General features: G+C 41.3%; 1 protein-coding gene across 1 annotated transcript in view; it reads left to right on the plus strand.

Moving 5' to 3' along the window:
* RAP1GAP2 (RAP1 GTPase activating protein 2) overlaps positions 1–17982 on the plus strand; it is a 212587-nt gene that overhangs the window by 162886 nt on the left and 31719 nt on the right. Inside the window, exons 9-12 of the mRNA XM_068529854.1 lie at positions 255–358; positions 9423–9501; positions 10016–10069; positions 12774–12857. Coding sequence (XP_068385955.1) covers positions 255–358; positions 9423–9501; positions 10016–10069; positions 12774–12857 — 321 coding nt within the window. The remainder of the gene's footprint in view (positions 1–254; positions 359–9422; positions 9502–10015; positions 10070–12773; positions 12858–17982) is intronic.

The following is a 17982-nucleotide window of genomic DNA, read 5'->3' on the forward strand; positions in this document are numbered from 1 at the left end:
AGGAGATGAGGGCGATTAGGCCCTCGGCCCAGTGCCTGGCACATCCTGGGACTCAGTTGGGCCTCTTACTGTGACCCTTCTCCTTCTTCCCCTCCTCCCCCCTCCCCCCATCATCACCAATAGCGGCCACAGCAGTAGCACCCTTCTCTTCCGCATTGCTATGGGGCTTCTGACTCCTGGTGAAGGAGGTGATTTAGGGGGAACCTGTCTGGAGGGTCCCCTCCTCCCCGCTAACACCTGATTTCCATCTCTAGGATCATTTAAACTTCTACTGTACCGGCAGCAGTTTGGGGAACTTGCTCCTGTCCATCAAGTGTGAGGAGGCAGATGGTATTGAGTACCTTCGGATCATTCTCAGGTGGGGCTTCTGCACTGTTAGAGGCCACGCCTCTAGTGGCCAGGACCCAGAAATACCAGTCTGACCAGTCTGCTCTGGGTGTGCTGGGGAAACGGACCTGGCTGGAATCTTGGGGCTATGTCTGAGTTGCCAGGCAGGGAGACCAGGTGTTTATGCCTGGGGCTGATTGCGGGAGTCAGAGTGGTGTCTGGTTCAAGGTCATCTAGACCGTACCCCAACCTGCCTCTCTGGTGGGAAGTGGGACTCTGAGGAAGATGGCTTATCCTGCTGAGATGCAACTTCAACCTGTCCTGGGAGAGGGTTTCCCAGAATACTACCTACGGTGTGCAGCCAGTCAGGGAAAATAGATCCCAAAGCATCCGAGACGCATCTGCATCTGTGTGCACCCGAGACGGAGCCGTGGTCCCAACGGGAGCACGGATTCACAGCTAAGCCGGGGACCTCTCTCTGGAATATGACCTCCTCAAGGGCAGGAACTGAAACTGGTTTCTGTTTGGTGTGACTAACGTGTTTTGTAGAACCTCCTTTGCAATAATGACAGAGGGATGGTCTGTTGTCTCCGCAGGCTTATGGTCTAGTGGAGAGGAACATGGAGGAGTTTAATATGTGGCGCAGGTATTATTTTAGTGATTTACACAGGATGCTGTGGGAGCACAGAGTCTGTCTTATTTATCTCTGTCCTCGGTGGGCTGGTGGAGAAGCCAGGAAGACCAGTGCTGGTGCTTAGCCATGAACCTGTCAAGCTCCCAGTCCGTATTTGTGAATCTAATTGGAAGTCCTTGAAGGTATTTGGAAAAGAGCCATAACATTTTTTTTTTTTCTGCCCAGATTTTGAGATAAATTTGGGATGGACAGGGACACATAGCCTTGCTGTAGGAGAGGTGAGAGGCGGGGGGGGAGGTGGGGGGCTGGTACAAGGAAGTTGTCAGCACTCATCCAATTTTGATTTGCTTTTTATTAAGAAAGGAAGCAGTTTTCTTTGCTGAGGTTCACCTGGCTAGAAATGATGTTTGCAAGGCAAGGAAGAGTCCATTAAATCGCTAGAGCCAATTTTCTGAGGGAGTAATACCTGGATCCCCATCTCCTAATAGGATTTTGAGCTAGGTGAACCTCTGTAAAGAAAATTACTTCCTTTCTTAATAAAAATCAGACCCAGGTTGGGTAGAATTTCTGAGTAAGAAGATAATTGAACACAAAGATCTAACCCTCTTTTTCTAGTATATAGCCTACCTGAAATGCTGCACCTGGACTAAAAATGAGAGAAAGATGCCCAGCACACAACATACTTTGATGATTTTTTTTTGTTTGTTTGTAATCTGTGGGGTAGTTAGGACTGTAATGTAGGTGATATTGAGAGTTGAACCCCATTGCTTCTTCCTTAGAAAGCAATGTAGTGTGGGAATATATGAAATTGGAGATTTGGGGACAATTCTGTGCTGTTTAGAAGTAAGGGTGAGCCCTGGAACAGTCAGGGGTCTTTCTACATGGAACCACTTCTGTTGTTTGGGGTCAATAGCATTTGAAATCAGTGCCCTGGGGAGCCCAAGCTCAAATGTGGCTCTCCCAAACAGAAATCCAGCGAGTGGGGTGGCAGAGAGAAGCCATTCACCAGCTAGGAAGCTGGATAATCACATCGTGTACCCAGAGTAATGGCCAGATTGAAAACCAGACATAAAAAAATTGGTCCCACAGCCTGGTAACTTTACCAGGCACAAAGAAGAAATTATGCAGAGATGAAATTCCTCTGCTGGCAGTGACTCCTGTCCCAGCTTCTTCCTCATTCCCTGTAGGCTTCTGGATTATTTAATTGATGTCTTATAACAACCAGCTCTCTAGCCTAAAATCTGAGGAGAGTATTCTAACAGCATCTGTGTGTGCCATGAGAGTTGCCAAGGAGAATCTACTCACAGTTTGGAGATAAATAACAAGACTGAGTAGATGTCTCCTTTTTCAAGTTTGGATATAAAAAGAAGAAGGAGAGGGGAAAAAAAACCCCTCATAGTTTGGTGAAAGAAAAGATTCTGCATCTAAAAAAGTATAACCTAGCATTTAGAAGGTAGGGAAATAACCAAGCTTTGAAAAGGATTTGTCATAGAAAGCCAAGTAAAATTTAGATATCTATTAACTTTGTGTTTTCAGCAGACTTCTAGAAAAAAATAAACTGTTTTAAAGACAAAAGATTAAATAAGTCAATAGAATGATATGAAGAAGGTGCTGGTTAAATTAAGGAAATAATATAAAAAAACTAAAAATGGCCAAGAAGAATTCTAAATGATATTACAAACAGTAGAGAGCAGAATCTACTTTGTGGAAAACCCAGTTAGTAATATTGAGAATAAGCTTAAGAAGCTCTCACATAATTCAAAGGTAAACACAACAACTGTAAAATGATAAGCAAAATTATAATGAATGTGGAGGATAGTGAATAGGAGTTAAACATGTGGATAATGGATGTTCTTAAGCTGATTGAAGATTTAAATCTGCAGATCAAAATGACTCACCAAATATCAGACAAAATCAATGAAAGGAAACTAATAGCTGGACATATTCTGATGCAAATTTAATATTCCATGGATATAAAGTCACTGGTAGAATGAAAACATTTCAAATAAGAAAGGATGACAAAGAAAACATACCCATATAGAAAAAGAGAGAAAACAGAGGAATCATAAATAAATAAATATGATAATGGAAATAAGTCTGAGTACATAGATGATGTATAATAAATATAAATTAGTTAAATTCCACTATTACACAGAAAAGATTCTCAGTTTGGGTCATCTCTCCAAAGGGAAAAAAAAAATCAATAAATTAATTTTATTAAAGAAAGTAACTGTATATTTAAAGAGAAAAGTGTTGAGAAAAAGTTATATCAATCAAATCCGAAAAGAAAGCAGAGTGGGCAATATTAATATGGAAAAACAGAATTAAAGGCAAAACAATCAGTGTGACAAAGAGGGCTGTTGTCTATTTGTGAAAGATAAAATCCACAGCGAAGATATCTTATGAACCTTTTTGTTGTTAATAGTATATATTTTAACATAATATATGTCTATATATATATACACATATATATATAGTGATTAAAATATGGAGAAATTGGCAGAATACAATTGTAGCGGTAGATTTTAACATACTTCTTACCACTTGACATCGACTAGGGTAGGGAATGAGAGGGTATGGATAATCTCATTAATATTATTTATGTCAATTGTATATATGTATCTTTATATGTATCTTTACCTATACTTGGCTATCAAACTTTGATCCTCTCATGGAGATTTCTGCTTCTTTTCAAGTGTCTATGGAATATTTACACAAATTGATCATAAGGTAGATAGGGCTTTAAAACAAAACCCAGACTTCTAGGCTCCAACCATTTAAAAAAATAACAAATTGTTATACATATATAACAATTATATATAACATATATGTGTAACATATATACACATATATATGTTATATATATACATATATAACATACATACATATATATTTGCATATAAATATGTAAGATATATAAAGACATGAATAACTATATATCTTCCCATTTCCTCATTTCCCTAGCATTCTGTAGAACCTAGTGTTCTGTAACTTGCATCTCTTAACAATATATCTAGAGTTCTTTCCATGTTAGTACATAAAGAGTTTCTTAATTCCTTTTACTGCTGCATAGTATTCTATTACCTGAATGTGAAATAATTTATTTAATAGATCCCCTATTAATGGCCATTGTCAGTCTTTCAGTATCACAAATAATGCTACAATGAGTAACCTTGTACAAATGTTAATTTGTATGGACTAAAATAATTTCTCAGAAGTAAAATAGCTGGGTCAAAACATAAATGCACATGTATTTTAATAGATTTGCCAAATTGCCTTCAGTAGGAGTTGTATAAATTTGAACTTGGATTTTTGCCAATCTGATAGTTGAAAATGGTATTTTAGTATAGTTTAAATTCATAATAATTTTATTGAATTATGTTGGGCATGTCTTCATATATTTAAGGATCACATGTATTTATTTTCTGTGAACTGTCTGTTCATAAGCTTTGCTCCTTTTTTTAAAAAAAAGGATTGTTAGCCCAAATTTCTATTTTTAAAAATCTTACAGATCATTCTTGATAGCAGTAGATTTAGGAACCAGAGTTTTGAGCCACAGAGTAAATCTAAATAAATTTAAAAAATCAGACACTTTGGGCTTCCCTGGTGGCGCAGTGGTTGAGAATCTGCCTGCCAATGCGGAGTACACGGGTTCGAGCCCTGGTCTGGGAGGATCCCACATGCCGCGGAGCAACTAGGCCCGTGAGCCACAATTACTGAGCTTGCGCATCTGGAGCCTGTGCTCCGCAACCAGAGAGGCCGCGATAGTGAGAGGCCCGCGCACCGCGATGAAGAGTGGCCCCCACTTGCCGCAACTAGAGAAAGCCCTCTCACAGAAACGAAGACCTAACACAGCCATAAATAGATAAATAAATAAAATTAAAAAAAAAAATCAGACACCTTGCTGGATATATTTGCTTACAATTTGACAGTAAAACTACAAATTAATAACAGTAACGTTTAAAAAACTCACTTAACCACTTAGAAGTAGGCTATCTCAACACTTTCCTAAATAGCTGTTGGGCCAAAGAGGAAATCAAAGCTGAAGTTATAGAATATTTATAAAATAATGACATTTAAAATATTACATCTAAAAGCTTATGGGTTGTGTCCAAAGCTATACTTAGAAGAAAATTAATTGCCTTAAAAAGTTCCTTATTCAAAAAGAAAGAATCATATTTGTAAGTTGTTGTTAGTAACCTCTCTGTGCCTCAGTTTGTTTACCTGTGAAATGGTGATGGTAGTAGCCACCTTGAAATTATTGAATGCATATTATGTGTCAGAACCTGATACATTGTAGCTACTCAAGAATGGTAGCTGCTATTATTATCAATATTATTACTTAAAGTAAGAGGAAGGAGTTAACAAAGATTAAAGCTGAAACAAATAAATTAGAAATAAAAAACCTCATGAGATTTGATAAGTAAATCTAAACTACAGATTTATTTATAGCCTAGAAAAAGATAAACTTCTGTGTTGAGGGAACAAAATAACAACAAAATAGGTAACTATTCAGCTAGTCAAATACAGATAAAAAGAGAAAATAAAAATACACAAAATTAGGCATTAAGAAGGCATATAACCACAGATGTAAAGAAGATCAAACAATTTAATAGACATTATGTTCAACCAATGCTATTATATGGAAAATTTTATTTGAAGCAGATACCTTTCTGGGAAAGTATACATTACTAAATTTAACATGAGGTGAAAAACCTGACCGGCTCAATAATAATAATGGAATAAATTGAAAAAGTTCTCAAAGAATGATCTCTCCAAAAGTTTCTAGATATAAAAAAAAAAAAATTTCTAGATCTAGATGGTTTGCAGGTAGTTATTTGAAACTTGTAAGGAACAGATTTCCTTAGAACTTCAAAGATAAATAGGAAATATTAAAGATACTTAAGGATAAAGACAGATTATTTGTGAATGACAGCTAGGCTGAGAGCAGACTTCTTATCAGCCATGGGACAGTGGGACAATATCTTTAAAGTGGTGGTAGACAGCTGTTTCAGACATTTAAAAAAAATGAAGGGAATATATCACTTACAGACTCTCCCTGAAAGAATCACTAAAGGATGTACTTCAGCTAGAAGAAAAGAGAAACCAAAAGGAAAGATTCAACTAAAAAGTGAGAAGAAATAGGTAAACTATGTTGATAAGTTTAATTACGGACTGGAAAAAGGAAGTATTTGTTTTTTAAAAAAAGGATTCTTGAACTAAATTTATAAACAAATGTAGGAAGGACAGTGGGAGGGAAGAGTTCAGTAGCTATTGTGTCCCCTCCTTCCTCAGGAGAGAGATAGCAAGTAAGTTTAGAGTTTGTTGGAAAAATATAAATATGTGTATTGGAAGTTACAGGAATACAATATATAGCTCTAAACTAGCAGAGGGATATAAAGAGAATTAAAAAATCTTTATCAGACTGAAGTTAGGAAAGGAGAAAAAGGAAAGAAAACACAGGGTTATTAAAAACACAAAATGATAAAAAATAATTCTAAATACATTAGCAATCACAAGTATAAATTAGCCTATGAAAATATCAGGCTATCAGATTGGACTAAAAATGCAGCTATACTCTACTTAATAAGAGACATGTCTACAGAAAAACGACATGGAAAGATATAAAATAAAGAAATAAAAAAAGATATGCTGGAGAAATACTAACCAAGAAGGCTGGTGAGCAACAGTAATATCAGACAAAATAGAGTTTTAGGGAAAAAGTATTAGTAGGGATAAAAGGAACACTCCTTTGTAACTTGGGAATCCTTCCCTACTCCTGATTTTCTTGCTCTGTGTGGCACCCCTGGCTCCCTTCACCCTCTTGATACAAGGCTAAATTTGGGAGTAAGAACTTGATGTGTATAGCTGTGTTCTTTTCCCTTTCCCTCTTGGAGCTGGCTGCCCTCAGGGCATTCCCCCTGCTCTCTGTACTGTAAGTCCCACCTGAGCAGACCCCACGAGAGGAGGCTTGCCCCTGCCCAGCACTGCCTGTGGGTGTGGGTAACTCTGGGGTGTAGTCAGAAGACCCACTGCACCTTCACAGTAAGCTCATGTGCTTCCTCTTCACCTTTATCAGTGCCAAAGGAGTTATTTTAATTCCCGAATTACTTTTAATTTCTTTTTTCTGTATTTGTTCATAACTTGTGCAGAGAAGGATGCCCTTTACTGGACCCCTCAGAGGCCTCAGCCTACATGATGATCAAAAGAACAGTCCACCTGGAAGATCTAACAGTCATGAACTTGTATTTAGTAACATAGTCTTGAATTTAAAAAGGCAAAAACTGGTAGGAATATAAGAAGCAGACAAATCCTCATAGTGGGAGATTTCAGTAACATCTCTCAGATGCCAATGCACCAAGTAGACAAAAAATTGTGAGGCTATAGAAGATTTGAACAACACAGTTAACAAATTTGATCTTGTAACATACATTCTTGAACTCAACAAAAGAGAAAAAAATACATTCTTTTTCAAGCTCAGATGGAACATGAAAAAAAAAGTCCATGTATCAAGTCAGCAAATTTCAAATAATTAATATCATGTAGGGTATGTTTCCTGAATATGCAAAAATTAAACTAGAAATCAACAATGAAAATACTGAAAGATAAAACTCATATATTTGGAAAGTTAAAAAAATAAAGAAAACCCTTTTAAATAACTCAGGTGCTGAAGGGGAAATCGCAAAAAACTGACAAAATATTTAGAACTAAGTGACAATGAAAATACTACCTACCAATGTGTGGGATGCAGTTAAAGTGGTACTTAGGGAGAGATGTATAGTTTTAAATGCATTTGTAAAAAAGAAGAAAGATTCAATGTGTAAGCATGCAGGTCAGGATGTTAGAAAAAGAATAGTAGAAAAACAAAACCCAAAGAAAATAGAAGGAAAGAAATAAAAAAGGCAAGAATAAGCTAGTGAAGTAGAAAGCAAAAATAAAAAAAGAATAGAGATAATAGACAAAACCAAAAGCTATCTCTTTGAAAAGATTAATAAACTAAACCCCCAGCAAGGGCTGACTAAGGAAAACAGAGAAAAGATAGAAACAGATACTATTTCCACAATGAAGGAAGGGACAGGACTACAAATAGAAATGAAGTCTTAAGAGAAAACCAAAAACAATTTTATATCAATGCATTTGATGGATAATTTTATAGAAAAAAAAACAAATTACCAGAAGTGACTCAATAAGGAGTAGAAAACCTAAACATTCACCATTAAAGAACTGAATTGGGGCACTTCCCTGGTGGTGCAATGGTTAAGAATCCACCTGCCAATGCAGGGCACACGGGTTCGAGCCCTGGTCCAGGAAGATCCCACATGCCGCGGAGCAACTAAGCCCGTGCGGCACAACTACTGAGCCCACGCACCTAGAGCCTGTGCTCTGCAACAAGTGAAGCCACCGCAATGAGAAGCCCGCGCACTGCAGCAAAGGGTGCCCCCCCGCCCCCTGCTCGCCACAGCTAGAGAAAGACTGCGCAGCAACGAAGACCCAAAGCAGCCAAAAAAAACAAAAAAACTGAATTGATAGCCACAGGTATCCTCCCAAAGAAGAACAGCAGGCCCAGAGATTTGTCTGTGAAATCTCACACAAATTTTAGCAAACCTTTAAGGGACAGAAAATTCCTATGGTATACAAACTGTTTCAAAGGATGAGATGCTCACCAGCCATTTTACAAGGCTGGAGTAACACCTTGATATCAAAACCTGACAAGGGAAGTACAAGAAAATAAAATAGGCCAGTGTTGCTATTGAACATAGATATGAAACTCTAAATAAAATATCAATAAATTCAGCAGGATATGAAAAAAATAATACATCATAAGCAAGAGGAGTTTTACCCGTGGATTGAAAATATAGCTCAACAGAAATGTAATCCACCAGGTTAACAGATTAAAAACCATATGATTATCTCAGCAGATGCAGAAAAGCATTCGGTAGAATTCAACACTTTCAAAATGTGCTGAATGGATCAGGGGAACAGGCTAAATTTAGCCTTATGGTGAATCCCTTTATAAAGCAACTTTCATCCCATTTATATTTTACGTAAATCCAGATTTTCAAATATTAGTTTTCCTTTTCATAAAGGTTTAATTGCATGTCAGACCCAAATATGTCCAGAAGCTCTGCCCAGTTCTTCTGGAGAACACAAAAAACCCACAAAGAAACAAAAAAGTAATGTCGAACTTGAAGGTAGCTATTTACATTTCCCGTATTTCAGTTGCAGTCAGCTGTACCAGGCAGGTTCTTTGAGTATCCATTTCCCATGGGGTCCCTAAGTAGGATTCCATTTTCCAATTTGAGTGCAGTATCCAATGCCAGGGTTGGGCGGAATGAGGCAGGTCTGACCCAGGGTGACATGAAGCAGGTACCTGCCTTGTGGCCTGGCGTGACCTCAGCCACCTTCCTCATTGACTCCATTTCTGTGGACACCCCTTTCTCATCCTCATCCACGTGTGCAGGTCCAAAGTGAAGACAGTACATGAGCGGATCCCCTTGGCCGGACTGAGCAAGTTGCCCAGCGTCCCTCAGATTGCAAAGGTAAAAGCTGACACTGAGAGGAGGTGGCTTCCTCTTTTAGGCCAGGTCTGGCCTCTGGGGTGGGGGCGGAGGCTCTTCCTGGGTGGGCTCTGCCCTTGGGGAGGGAAAGGCCATTGTCCTCTTGGGCCCTTGACTGCATGGATGCAGTTGGGGGGAGCGGTTGGCGGATGTCCCCCTTTCCTCTACACCTTGCCCATCTCATCCTCGCTGCTGAGGCTGATCAGGGAACAGGATAATCCGTGGTCTCTGCCCCCAAGTTCACAGCTAGTTCAGGAGACAAGAGAAATGGAGAGACAGGGCTGGAGAATAGAGGAGGAGGGAGGGGGGGGGCAGCTGGGGAGACTTCACAGCAGAGGACAGTTGGGTTGAGGGATGACCGGGCTGTTGATCTGACCCCAGGCCCCCTGACCCCCGCAGGTCTTGGCCTCATGCTCTTTTTCTTTGTGGGCAGAGGAGCGCAGGTGCCCTCCATGGACGTGGCCCCTGAGCTGTGTGTTTCTCTCTCCCTGCTTAGGCTTTCTGTGACGACGCAGTGGGGCTGAAATTCAACCCTGTCCTGTACCCCAAGGTGAGGACCTTCCCCCCTTCCCCTTGCTCAGGGCTCTGCCATTTGGCACGGATTTGCACGCCTGTGGCACTGTGGGACGTTATCTGCATCTTGGGGGGTTTCGCGGGGTCTCCGTGATAAACCTCCATGTCCCCCCCTCTCCCTGCCCACGCCTTCACAAACTGATCTGCTGGAAACCCGTCCTCAGCCATGCCTGGGTCCCCAGCCCGCTAGAGTTGGTCCCCAGCTGTGTGGAGGTGGCAGACAGGTAGCAATGTTGCAGCTTCTCAGTCTGGTCGTACCTGCCTGAGGCCAGTGCTGAGCTGGGGATTCTACCTCTAGCTGGGGGGCTGCTGCAGACCTGGTCAGCCATCAGGAAGGGGGCGAGGGGGGCAGAAGGCAGAACGCCACTAAGAAATAAAAGGCCAGACCTCGGCTCCCTGTTGCCAACGTTACTACAGGTCTGAGGCCTTACAAGCCTCGGCCGGCCCCTAGTTAATAAACTTGGCTGGTTCTCTGTTAACAGTTTCCTTAGGCTTGGCCTGATCTTGACCCCAGTTCTAATGTCGGGGTGTGGGTGGGGAGAGGAGCGATAATAACGAAACAAACTCCCAAGCCCGCTCAAGAGCAATTATGCTGTGAGAGGACTTAATCACCCACGGACAGTGAATTGCTTTAAATAGGCCATAGGAAGAGACCCAGGGCACTGGCTGCTGCTTTGCGAGCCCGCAGGGCCTGGGGAGAGGCCGTGGAAGCAGGGCAGTGCTTCCGGACATCCACCGTGGGCCAGCTGGGGCTCGCTGGGGCAGGCTGGCGCTGATTCAGTCCATTCCGAGTCCCAGTTCTGACAGCCAGGAACCAGGAGGTGAGACGTTTGATGAGGGAAGAGGGGTCCCGTCCCGGCTGGGATACCCAGAACCCCCTGGAATGAAGCCTCATATCTTCACAATTGGGCTTGACACACTATTCGTCCCCATGCGGGGGCTGAGCTAATGGCAGGGTCCTCTCCTGCACAGAGAATGTTCCAGAGCCCTTCTCTCAGACACCTCTTTTACCCCCCGAGCATCTGTAGGCGCTTCCCAGTAAGATGCTGTGCTCCATGGAATATTTTCTATCATTCAGACTGCCCTCCCCTTTATAATTAAAGCTGAATTAGTGAGGTTTAACCCAACATCAGAACCCCATCATAAAGCCCTAACTTAACTACAAGTTTGGCAATTTTTGTTGTCAAATCACAGCCACTGAGAGAACCTGATGACTCTCATTTTTGCATAGTTTTCTCTATAGCTTGGAAAGCCTCCGGCTCTGGTAATAATGGGAGAGCAGCTGTATTTTCATGTTTTCTAGATTGGAAGGACTGCTTCGTCCGGCTGGGATGTTAATCTGGCTGAGATGTGTGTGTGTTTTTACAATTCACAGAGTTTAGAATGTTCCTTGGAAGGTGTCCATGGCCGGATGCCTCTTCCCGGGCGGGGCAACTGCTCCAAGCCTTTGACTTATCCCAGGCGGGAGTGGGGGGCGCCCTTTGGGGTCGGGCAGCGCTGTTCTTCCAGGGGGAGCTGAGAAGTGTCCATTTCCTTAGGCAGCTGAGAGCCACACAGAGATATGTTGGGGGTGACAACCTGACATGGGCCACATACTCTGGCCAACAAGTCATGCCTGGTTTGTTCTTCCTGTAGCAAAACGTGTGGTCGAATCCCTCCTTTTTATTGCAGAGACCATCCCAATAGTCCCCAAGTCTTGTCTTTCCTAACAAGCTGGCCCAACTCTGATCTTTCTGGAGGGTTTACATAGATGATGGTGATAATAGCTGCTGTGTGCTCAGCACTTCATGTGCTTGATCTCCCTGAATCTCCACAGCCACACATCTCCATTGAACAGGTGAGGAGGGACTTCCCTGGTGGTCCAGTGGTTAAGACTCCGTGCTTCCAATGCAGGGGGCACAGGTTCGATCCCTGGTCGGGGAACTAAGATCCCGCATGCTGCGCAGCATGGCAAAAAAAATAAATAAATAAATAAATAAATAATAATAATAATAAAAATAAAGAAACAGATGAGGAAACTGAGGCCCCGGGAAGTTAAGTGGCTCACTCAAAGCTGCACAGGTGAAAGCAGTGGATTCAAAATGAGAGCTCAGTGTTTCTGACCAACTCTTTGAAGCAAAATAGAAAATTAGATGGAACCAGTGGTCAGGGTTTTTTTGTTTGTTTTTTCTTTGCTTATTGAATTAGCGTATGTTCCTCCTTAGAGACCTCTTATTTTATGGATAAAGGGGATTGAAGTCTGGGCAGGAGCCGTGCCTTGCTCAGAATCACACTGCTGCTTAGAGGTGGAATTGGAGCTAGTATCATCCTCGCTGACTGGTTTTGGGGTCCCGGCTGCACTTTTTACTCCCCAGATAAAACACTGGGGTAAAGTCAGTTGCCCGTGTCCTGCTGGACTGCCTGTGTGTCCAGGCCTTGGCTGGCATATCTGGAGGGAAATGGAATGGGTGATCCAGAGGTTTGGTCACCACTGGGGGAAGTCCAGGGGCTGGGAACAGCTTAGACCTTTGGAGTTGCATCTTGACCGTGTACTTTGGACTTCACCCTTTCTCTTCCTCCATGTGTGGATGTTTCACATCAGGGGGGCATGTTCTCCAGCAAAATGGGTGCTTCCCCTTCCGCTTGCCTCCTCATTTTGCCTCCAAGTTAATAATCTGATTTCTTCTTCCCACATTTTCCAGGCCTCCCAAATGATCGTGTCCTACGATGAGCATGACGTCAACAACACATTCAAATTTGGGGTCATTTATCAAAAAGCCAGGCAGGTAAGCATCACGAATCCATACTGGTCACTAGATCCTGTGGGTTCTCCCTGGGGACTTTTGTTTTCCCATCCCCCAAGCACAGGAGCCCTGCATTAGGTTCTTAAATACTCTGAACACAGTGACCACATTTCATATATGAATTAGACTGCAGGTGGTAGAATCTTCAAGGTGGGCTGCTGCTCTCAAAAAGGCCTGCAGATCCCTTAAATGGTAATGTAGCTTTTCACGCAGTGAATTCTAATCCTTCCTGGCTCCCTCCGCTTATATTTGACAACGAGCTGTTCGTCACAAGAAAAGTCAGACTGGGTGGAGGGAATGGATGAGCACAGGCTGCTTTCTCCTTGCCCACCACTCTCCTGGCTGGGAATTAGCTTTTGCTCCCCAGACTTGAGTAGTGTCCTGGCATCAGCTGTATGCTCTCTGCCCAGCTCTGTGTTCACTGATGTCACGCTGGTAGCTTGAAATCAGCCACGATGGAAGTATTCACACCATGGAAATGGGCAAACACCAGGGCTTCTGTTTCTTGTCTTTGGAGAGCAGGTTGTTAAAAATGTTACCGGTACACAGCGCTTGTCCTCCTCTATCTCTTGTAGCGCTTACGTGCTGCTTTGGCGTCAGTTGACCAGAATGGTGTTTCTCAAAGTGCGTTCCGTGAGACACTAGTCCAGTGAGGTACTCTGTGAACAGATGAGTTCCAGGGGGGTGGGTGTGGTCAGTTGTGTGGGAACAACTTTAAAGGTTCTAAGAACCCCCAGAGTAGAGAACTCTTTATAACTTTGTTGAACTGTGTTTCCCATACGTATTTGACCACAAACTTCCTATCCTCCTACCATGAACTTTTATTAGCATCCTGAGAAGTGGTCTGCTGAACACACCAGTATTTCCTCATCTGGGTTGTATGGAAGAAGGTTCCACACCTATTTCATCTTTGTATCATCCAAGAGCCTAGCATGGGGTGTTTATATAAATACACTCAATTTTTTGTTATGTGAATGAATGAATGAATGAATAAAAGTTTTGACCCTGTGAGTGGTAGGTCGATAATATCTTTCAATATTATCTGTGTCATCTTTTTTGCGTGACAGTGTCTTTCTCAACTGGATGATAGCTGACTTCCTTGTCTGAAGATATTAGACCACAAGAGGCATGTGTTGGCTTAAAAACACTCTAATTAATGAAGGCTTGTGGAGCTGAAAGACCAACACAGATAAATCTTATAATTTAAGGGAATTATTCAAGTAGGCACTCTAATTATTTTCACATACTGCATTTTTATTTTGTACAGCTCTGATAATACAGTCCCACTAATTAAAGCTCTTTGCTTGTGAAATTTACCAAAGCAGATCTCATAAGGTGATTACAGTCCAATATTCCAGCAGAGTTATAATTACTGAACATTAACCATCCACCTCTGAGAAGGAGGCTGAAGGAGTCTGTATGTTGTTTATGTACCTGACACCGCTGAGGCAAGGTGGGGTCGCCCAGGCAGATTAAAGTCTTTTCTTAAAATATTTGGATTGTTGTTTTGCAAACCTACATTGGGGGGATTAATGTGAACATTTGTTGTGTGAAAGCCCTGTGCTGGTCTTAGGATATAAATAAGCCCCATCTAACTCTCTGTTTGTCAGGCACTTTGCTAAGCCTGTGGAGGATACAGTAATGACTAAGAACATCTCTCCTGAGTCCATGGTCAAGTTCAAGGCCAGTATAAAAATAAAGACAGTAATACCAGGCTGGGTGTAAATCCTAGAGAGAGGTGCACACCCCAGAGCATAAGCTGGATTGTTTTCTCAGGAGAAGATGTATGTTGCTTGGAAGCAGCTACTCTCCCGAACCCTAGCTTCATGACCTGGGGCATACAGCATGCTGGTCTAGAGTTGGGATGCCTTCGTGGCATGTGACAGATCAGGCATCGGGAAACCTTTTCTGTAAAGGGCCAGATAGTAAATATTTTAGACTTTACAGGCCATGCTGTTTGTGTTGCAACTGTTCAACCCTGCCTTTGAAGTTCAAAAGCAGCCATAGACAATACTAAATGAATTGGCCTGGCCATGTTCCAATAAAACTTTATTTATAAAAATAGGCAGCGGGCCCAACTTGGCCCCCAGGCCATAGTTTGCTGACCCCTGCTAGAAAGCAGTGTTTTCCAAATTTTAGACGTTCACAAACCACATCCAAGATCGTGTCATTCTACCCTTACTTTTTTTTATTGCACCTATACCACTAACTACTTACTTTTCTTTAAAGTTTTCTTTCACCTTAAATTCAGTTTTTAAAGGATATTTTATATCACTGCTCTTACTGGGAAATTAGTATCACTTGCATGAAATGAAGGTAATTCTAAAAAGAAATACTGTAAAAAAACAAAATAAAGTTATTGAAATCTAGCTAGACTCTGTTTCCTATTGAAGGCTTAGAACCTGAGGTCGGTTTTTTTTTCTTATAAAGCAGGCATTAAGGAGATGTTAAAGAATCACTTATTGGAGACGTCCTCCTTAAAGGGATTGCACAGACTGGAGTGCCTCTGTGTCATCTTCAGCTGTTCATTGCCATCTATGGGTGCTTGCAGAGCCTTCAGCTGTTTGCAGAGCCTGCCACTGTGGGCAGAACCTTTTGATCAGGCAGGGCCACTCAGTGTTTTAAGCTTGTCACAGTTGCAGAGCTTGCTACTGTTTTCAGCTTTGCTTTCTATTTTTAAAAAAATGATTAAACTTTTAATTTTTTGATATTTGTAAATTTACATGCTGTTGTATTAATAAGAAATAATACAGAGAGATCTTGTGTACCCTTTATGCAGTTTCCCCCAAAGGTAATGTCTTATAAAATGATAGCACAGTATCACAGCTGGGATACTGATGGTGATAAAATCCACAGATCTTATTCAGATTTCCCCAATTTTACACATACTCATTTGTGGCATGTCTGTGAATTATATTCCATTGTATGGATATATCAGATTTTGTTTATCCATTTGTTAGTCATTGTATATAATTTTATCACACATGTAGGTTCCACAGTCAAGATACGGAAGAGTTCCACCAACACTAGGATCCTGGTGTGGCTCATGCTTTTATAACCATGCTAACCTCCCTCCTGCCTCCACGCTCCCTTCCCCGGCTCCAGTCCCTAACCCCTGGCAACCGCTGATCTGTTCTCCAATTTCTAGAACTTTGTCATTTCAAAAATGTTGTATAAAAGGAATCCTACAATATATAACCTTTGGGGATTGGCTTTTCTCCGCTCAGCGAGATTCATCCAAGTTTCTGAGTGTATCGATGGTCCGTTCCTTTTCATTGCTGAGTGGTGTTCCATGGTATACCTAGATGTACCACAGTCTGTGTAACCATTCACCTATTGAGGGATAGACATCTGGATTGTCTCCAGTTTGGGGCTGTTATGAATAAAGCCACTGTGAACATTTATATACAGGTTTTTTATGTGAGCAGAAGTTTTCATTTCTCTGGGATAAATATTTAGGAGTCCCATTGCCTGGTTGTATGGTGATTATATGTTTAGTTTTGTAAGAAACTGCCAAGCTGTTTTCTAGCGTGGTTGTTCCATTTTACATTCCTACCAGCAATGTGTGAGTGCTCCATTTTCTCTACATCCTTGCCACCATTTGGTGTGGTTACTATTTTTCATTTTAGCTATTCTGATAGATGTGTAATGAGATCTCATCATGGTTTTAATTTGCATTTCTCTAACAGCTAATGACACTGAACACCTTTTCTAATTGAACATCCTATTTGCCATTTGTATATCCTCTTGAGTGAAATGACTGTTCGTGTCTTTTGACCGTTTTTCTAATTGGATTTTTTTTTACTGTTGAGTTTAAAATTTTTAAATAACAGCTTTATTGAGGTATAACTGACCCACCATGTAATTCACAATTGCATGTGATCTATAACTCAATAAAGTGTACAATTTAGTGGTTTGTAGTATGTTCACAGAATTGTGCAACTATCACCACTAACTTCAGAAAATTTTCACCACCCCTAAAAGAAACTCCATTCCCATGAGCAGTCACTCCCATCATCCTCATACTCTATAACTCCTGTCAGCCACAAATCTATTTCTGTCTCTATGGATTTGCCTGTTCTGGACATTTCATATAAATGGAATCATAATATGTGGCCTTCAATGTCTAGTTCTTTTACTTAGCATAATGTTTTCAAGGTTCATTCATGTTGTGCGATGAATCAGAACTTTATTCTTTTTTATGGATGAATTATATTCCATTGTATGGATATATCACATTTTGTTTATCCATTTGTTAGTTAATGGACATTTTGATTGTTTCTACTTTGGGGCTATTATGAATAATGCTGTTACTAATATTCGTGTACAAGTTTTTTCGTATGGACTTTTGTTTTCATTTCTCTTGAGTATATTCTTAGGAGTGGAATTGCTGGATCATATGGTAACTCTATGCTTAGTTTTTTGAGGAACTGCCAGGTTATTTTCCAAAGAGATGGCACCATTTTACATTCCCACCAGCAACGTACGTGGGTTTTGATTTTTCCACATCCTCACTGACACGTCTTATTGTCTTTCTTTTTGATTATGGTGTGAGTGGTATCTCATTGTGTGGGTTTTTTTGTCTGTTTGTTTGTTTTTGGCTGCACCTTGTGGCACACCGTATCTTAGTTCCCCAACCAGGGATCAAACCCGTGCCCCCTGCATTGGAAGCGTGGAGTCCTAACCACTGGACTGCCAGGGAAGTCCCTCATTGTGGTTTTGATTACTGTTGCATTTTCAGAGTTCTTTATGTATTTTAGATACTAGTCCTTTGTCAGAAGTCCAACTATTAATTTTTCATTTTTGGATCGGTTTTCGGTATCAAGTCTAAGAATTCTTTGCTTCAGCTTTGCCTTTTTTTTTTTTTTTTTTAACTGAGCAGCAGCTTTTGTTCAAATAGAAAGTCCTCCTTAACCAGCCCCCCAAATCCAGCTCTGTTGAGTGAGCCTCTATTAGTCCTTCCTCCCGTGGATGACAGAGCCACTGGATGGCAAATGAGGGGGATGGGGAAAGGAAGAAAGGGACCAGGTATCTGGACAATCACATTCCTTCTCTTGGCGGCAACGAGAAGGCTTATTTTTCTGAACTCCTGCCCCTGATCCTGTTT

Source organism: Eschrichtius robustus, chromosome 20, assembly GCF_028021215.1.
Source record: "Eschrichtius robustus isolate mEscRob2 chromosome 20, mEscRob2.pri, whole genome shotgun sequence".
Lineage (NCBI taxonomy): Eukaryota > Metazoa > Chordata > Mammalia > Artiodactyla > Eschrichtiidae > Eschrichtius > Eschrichtius robustus.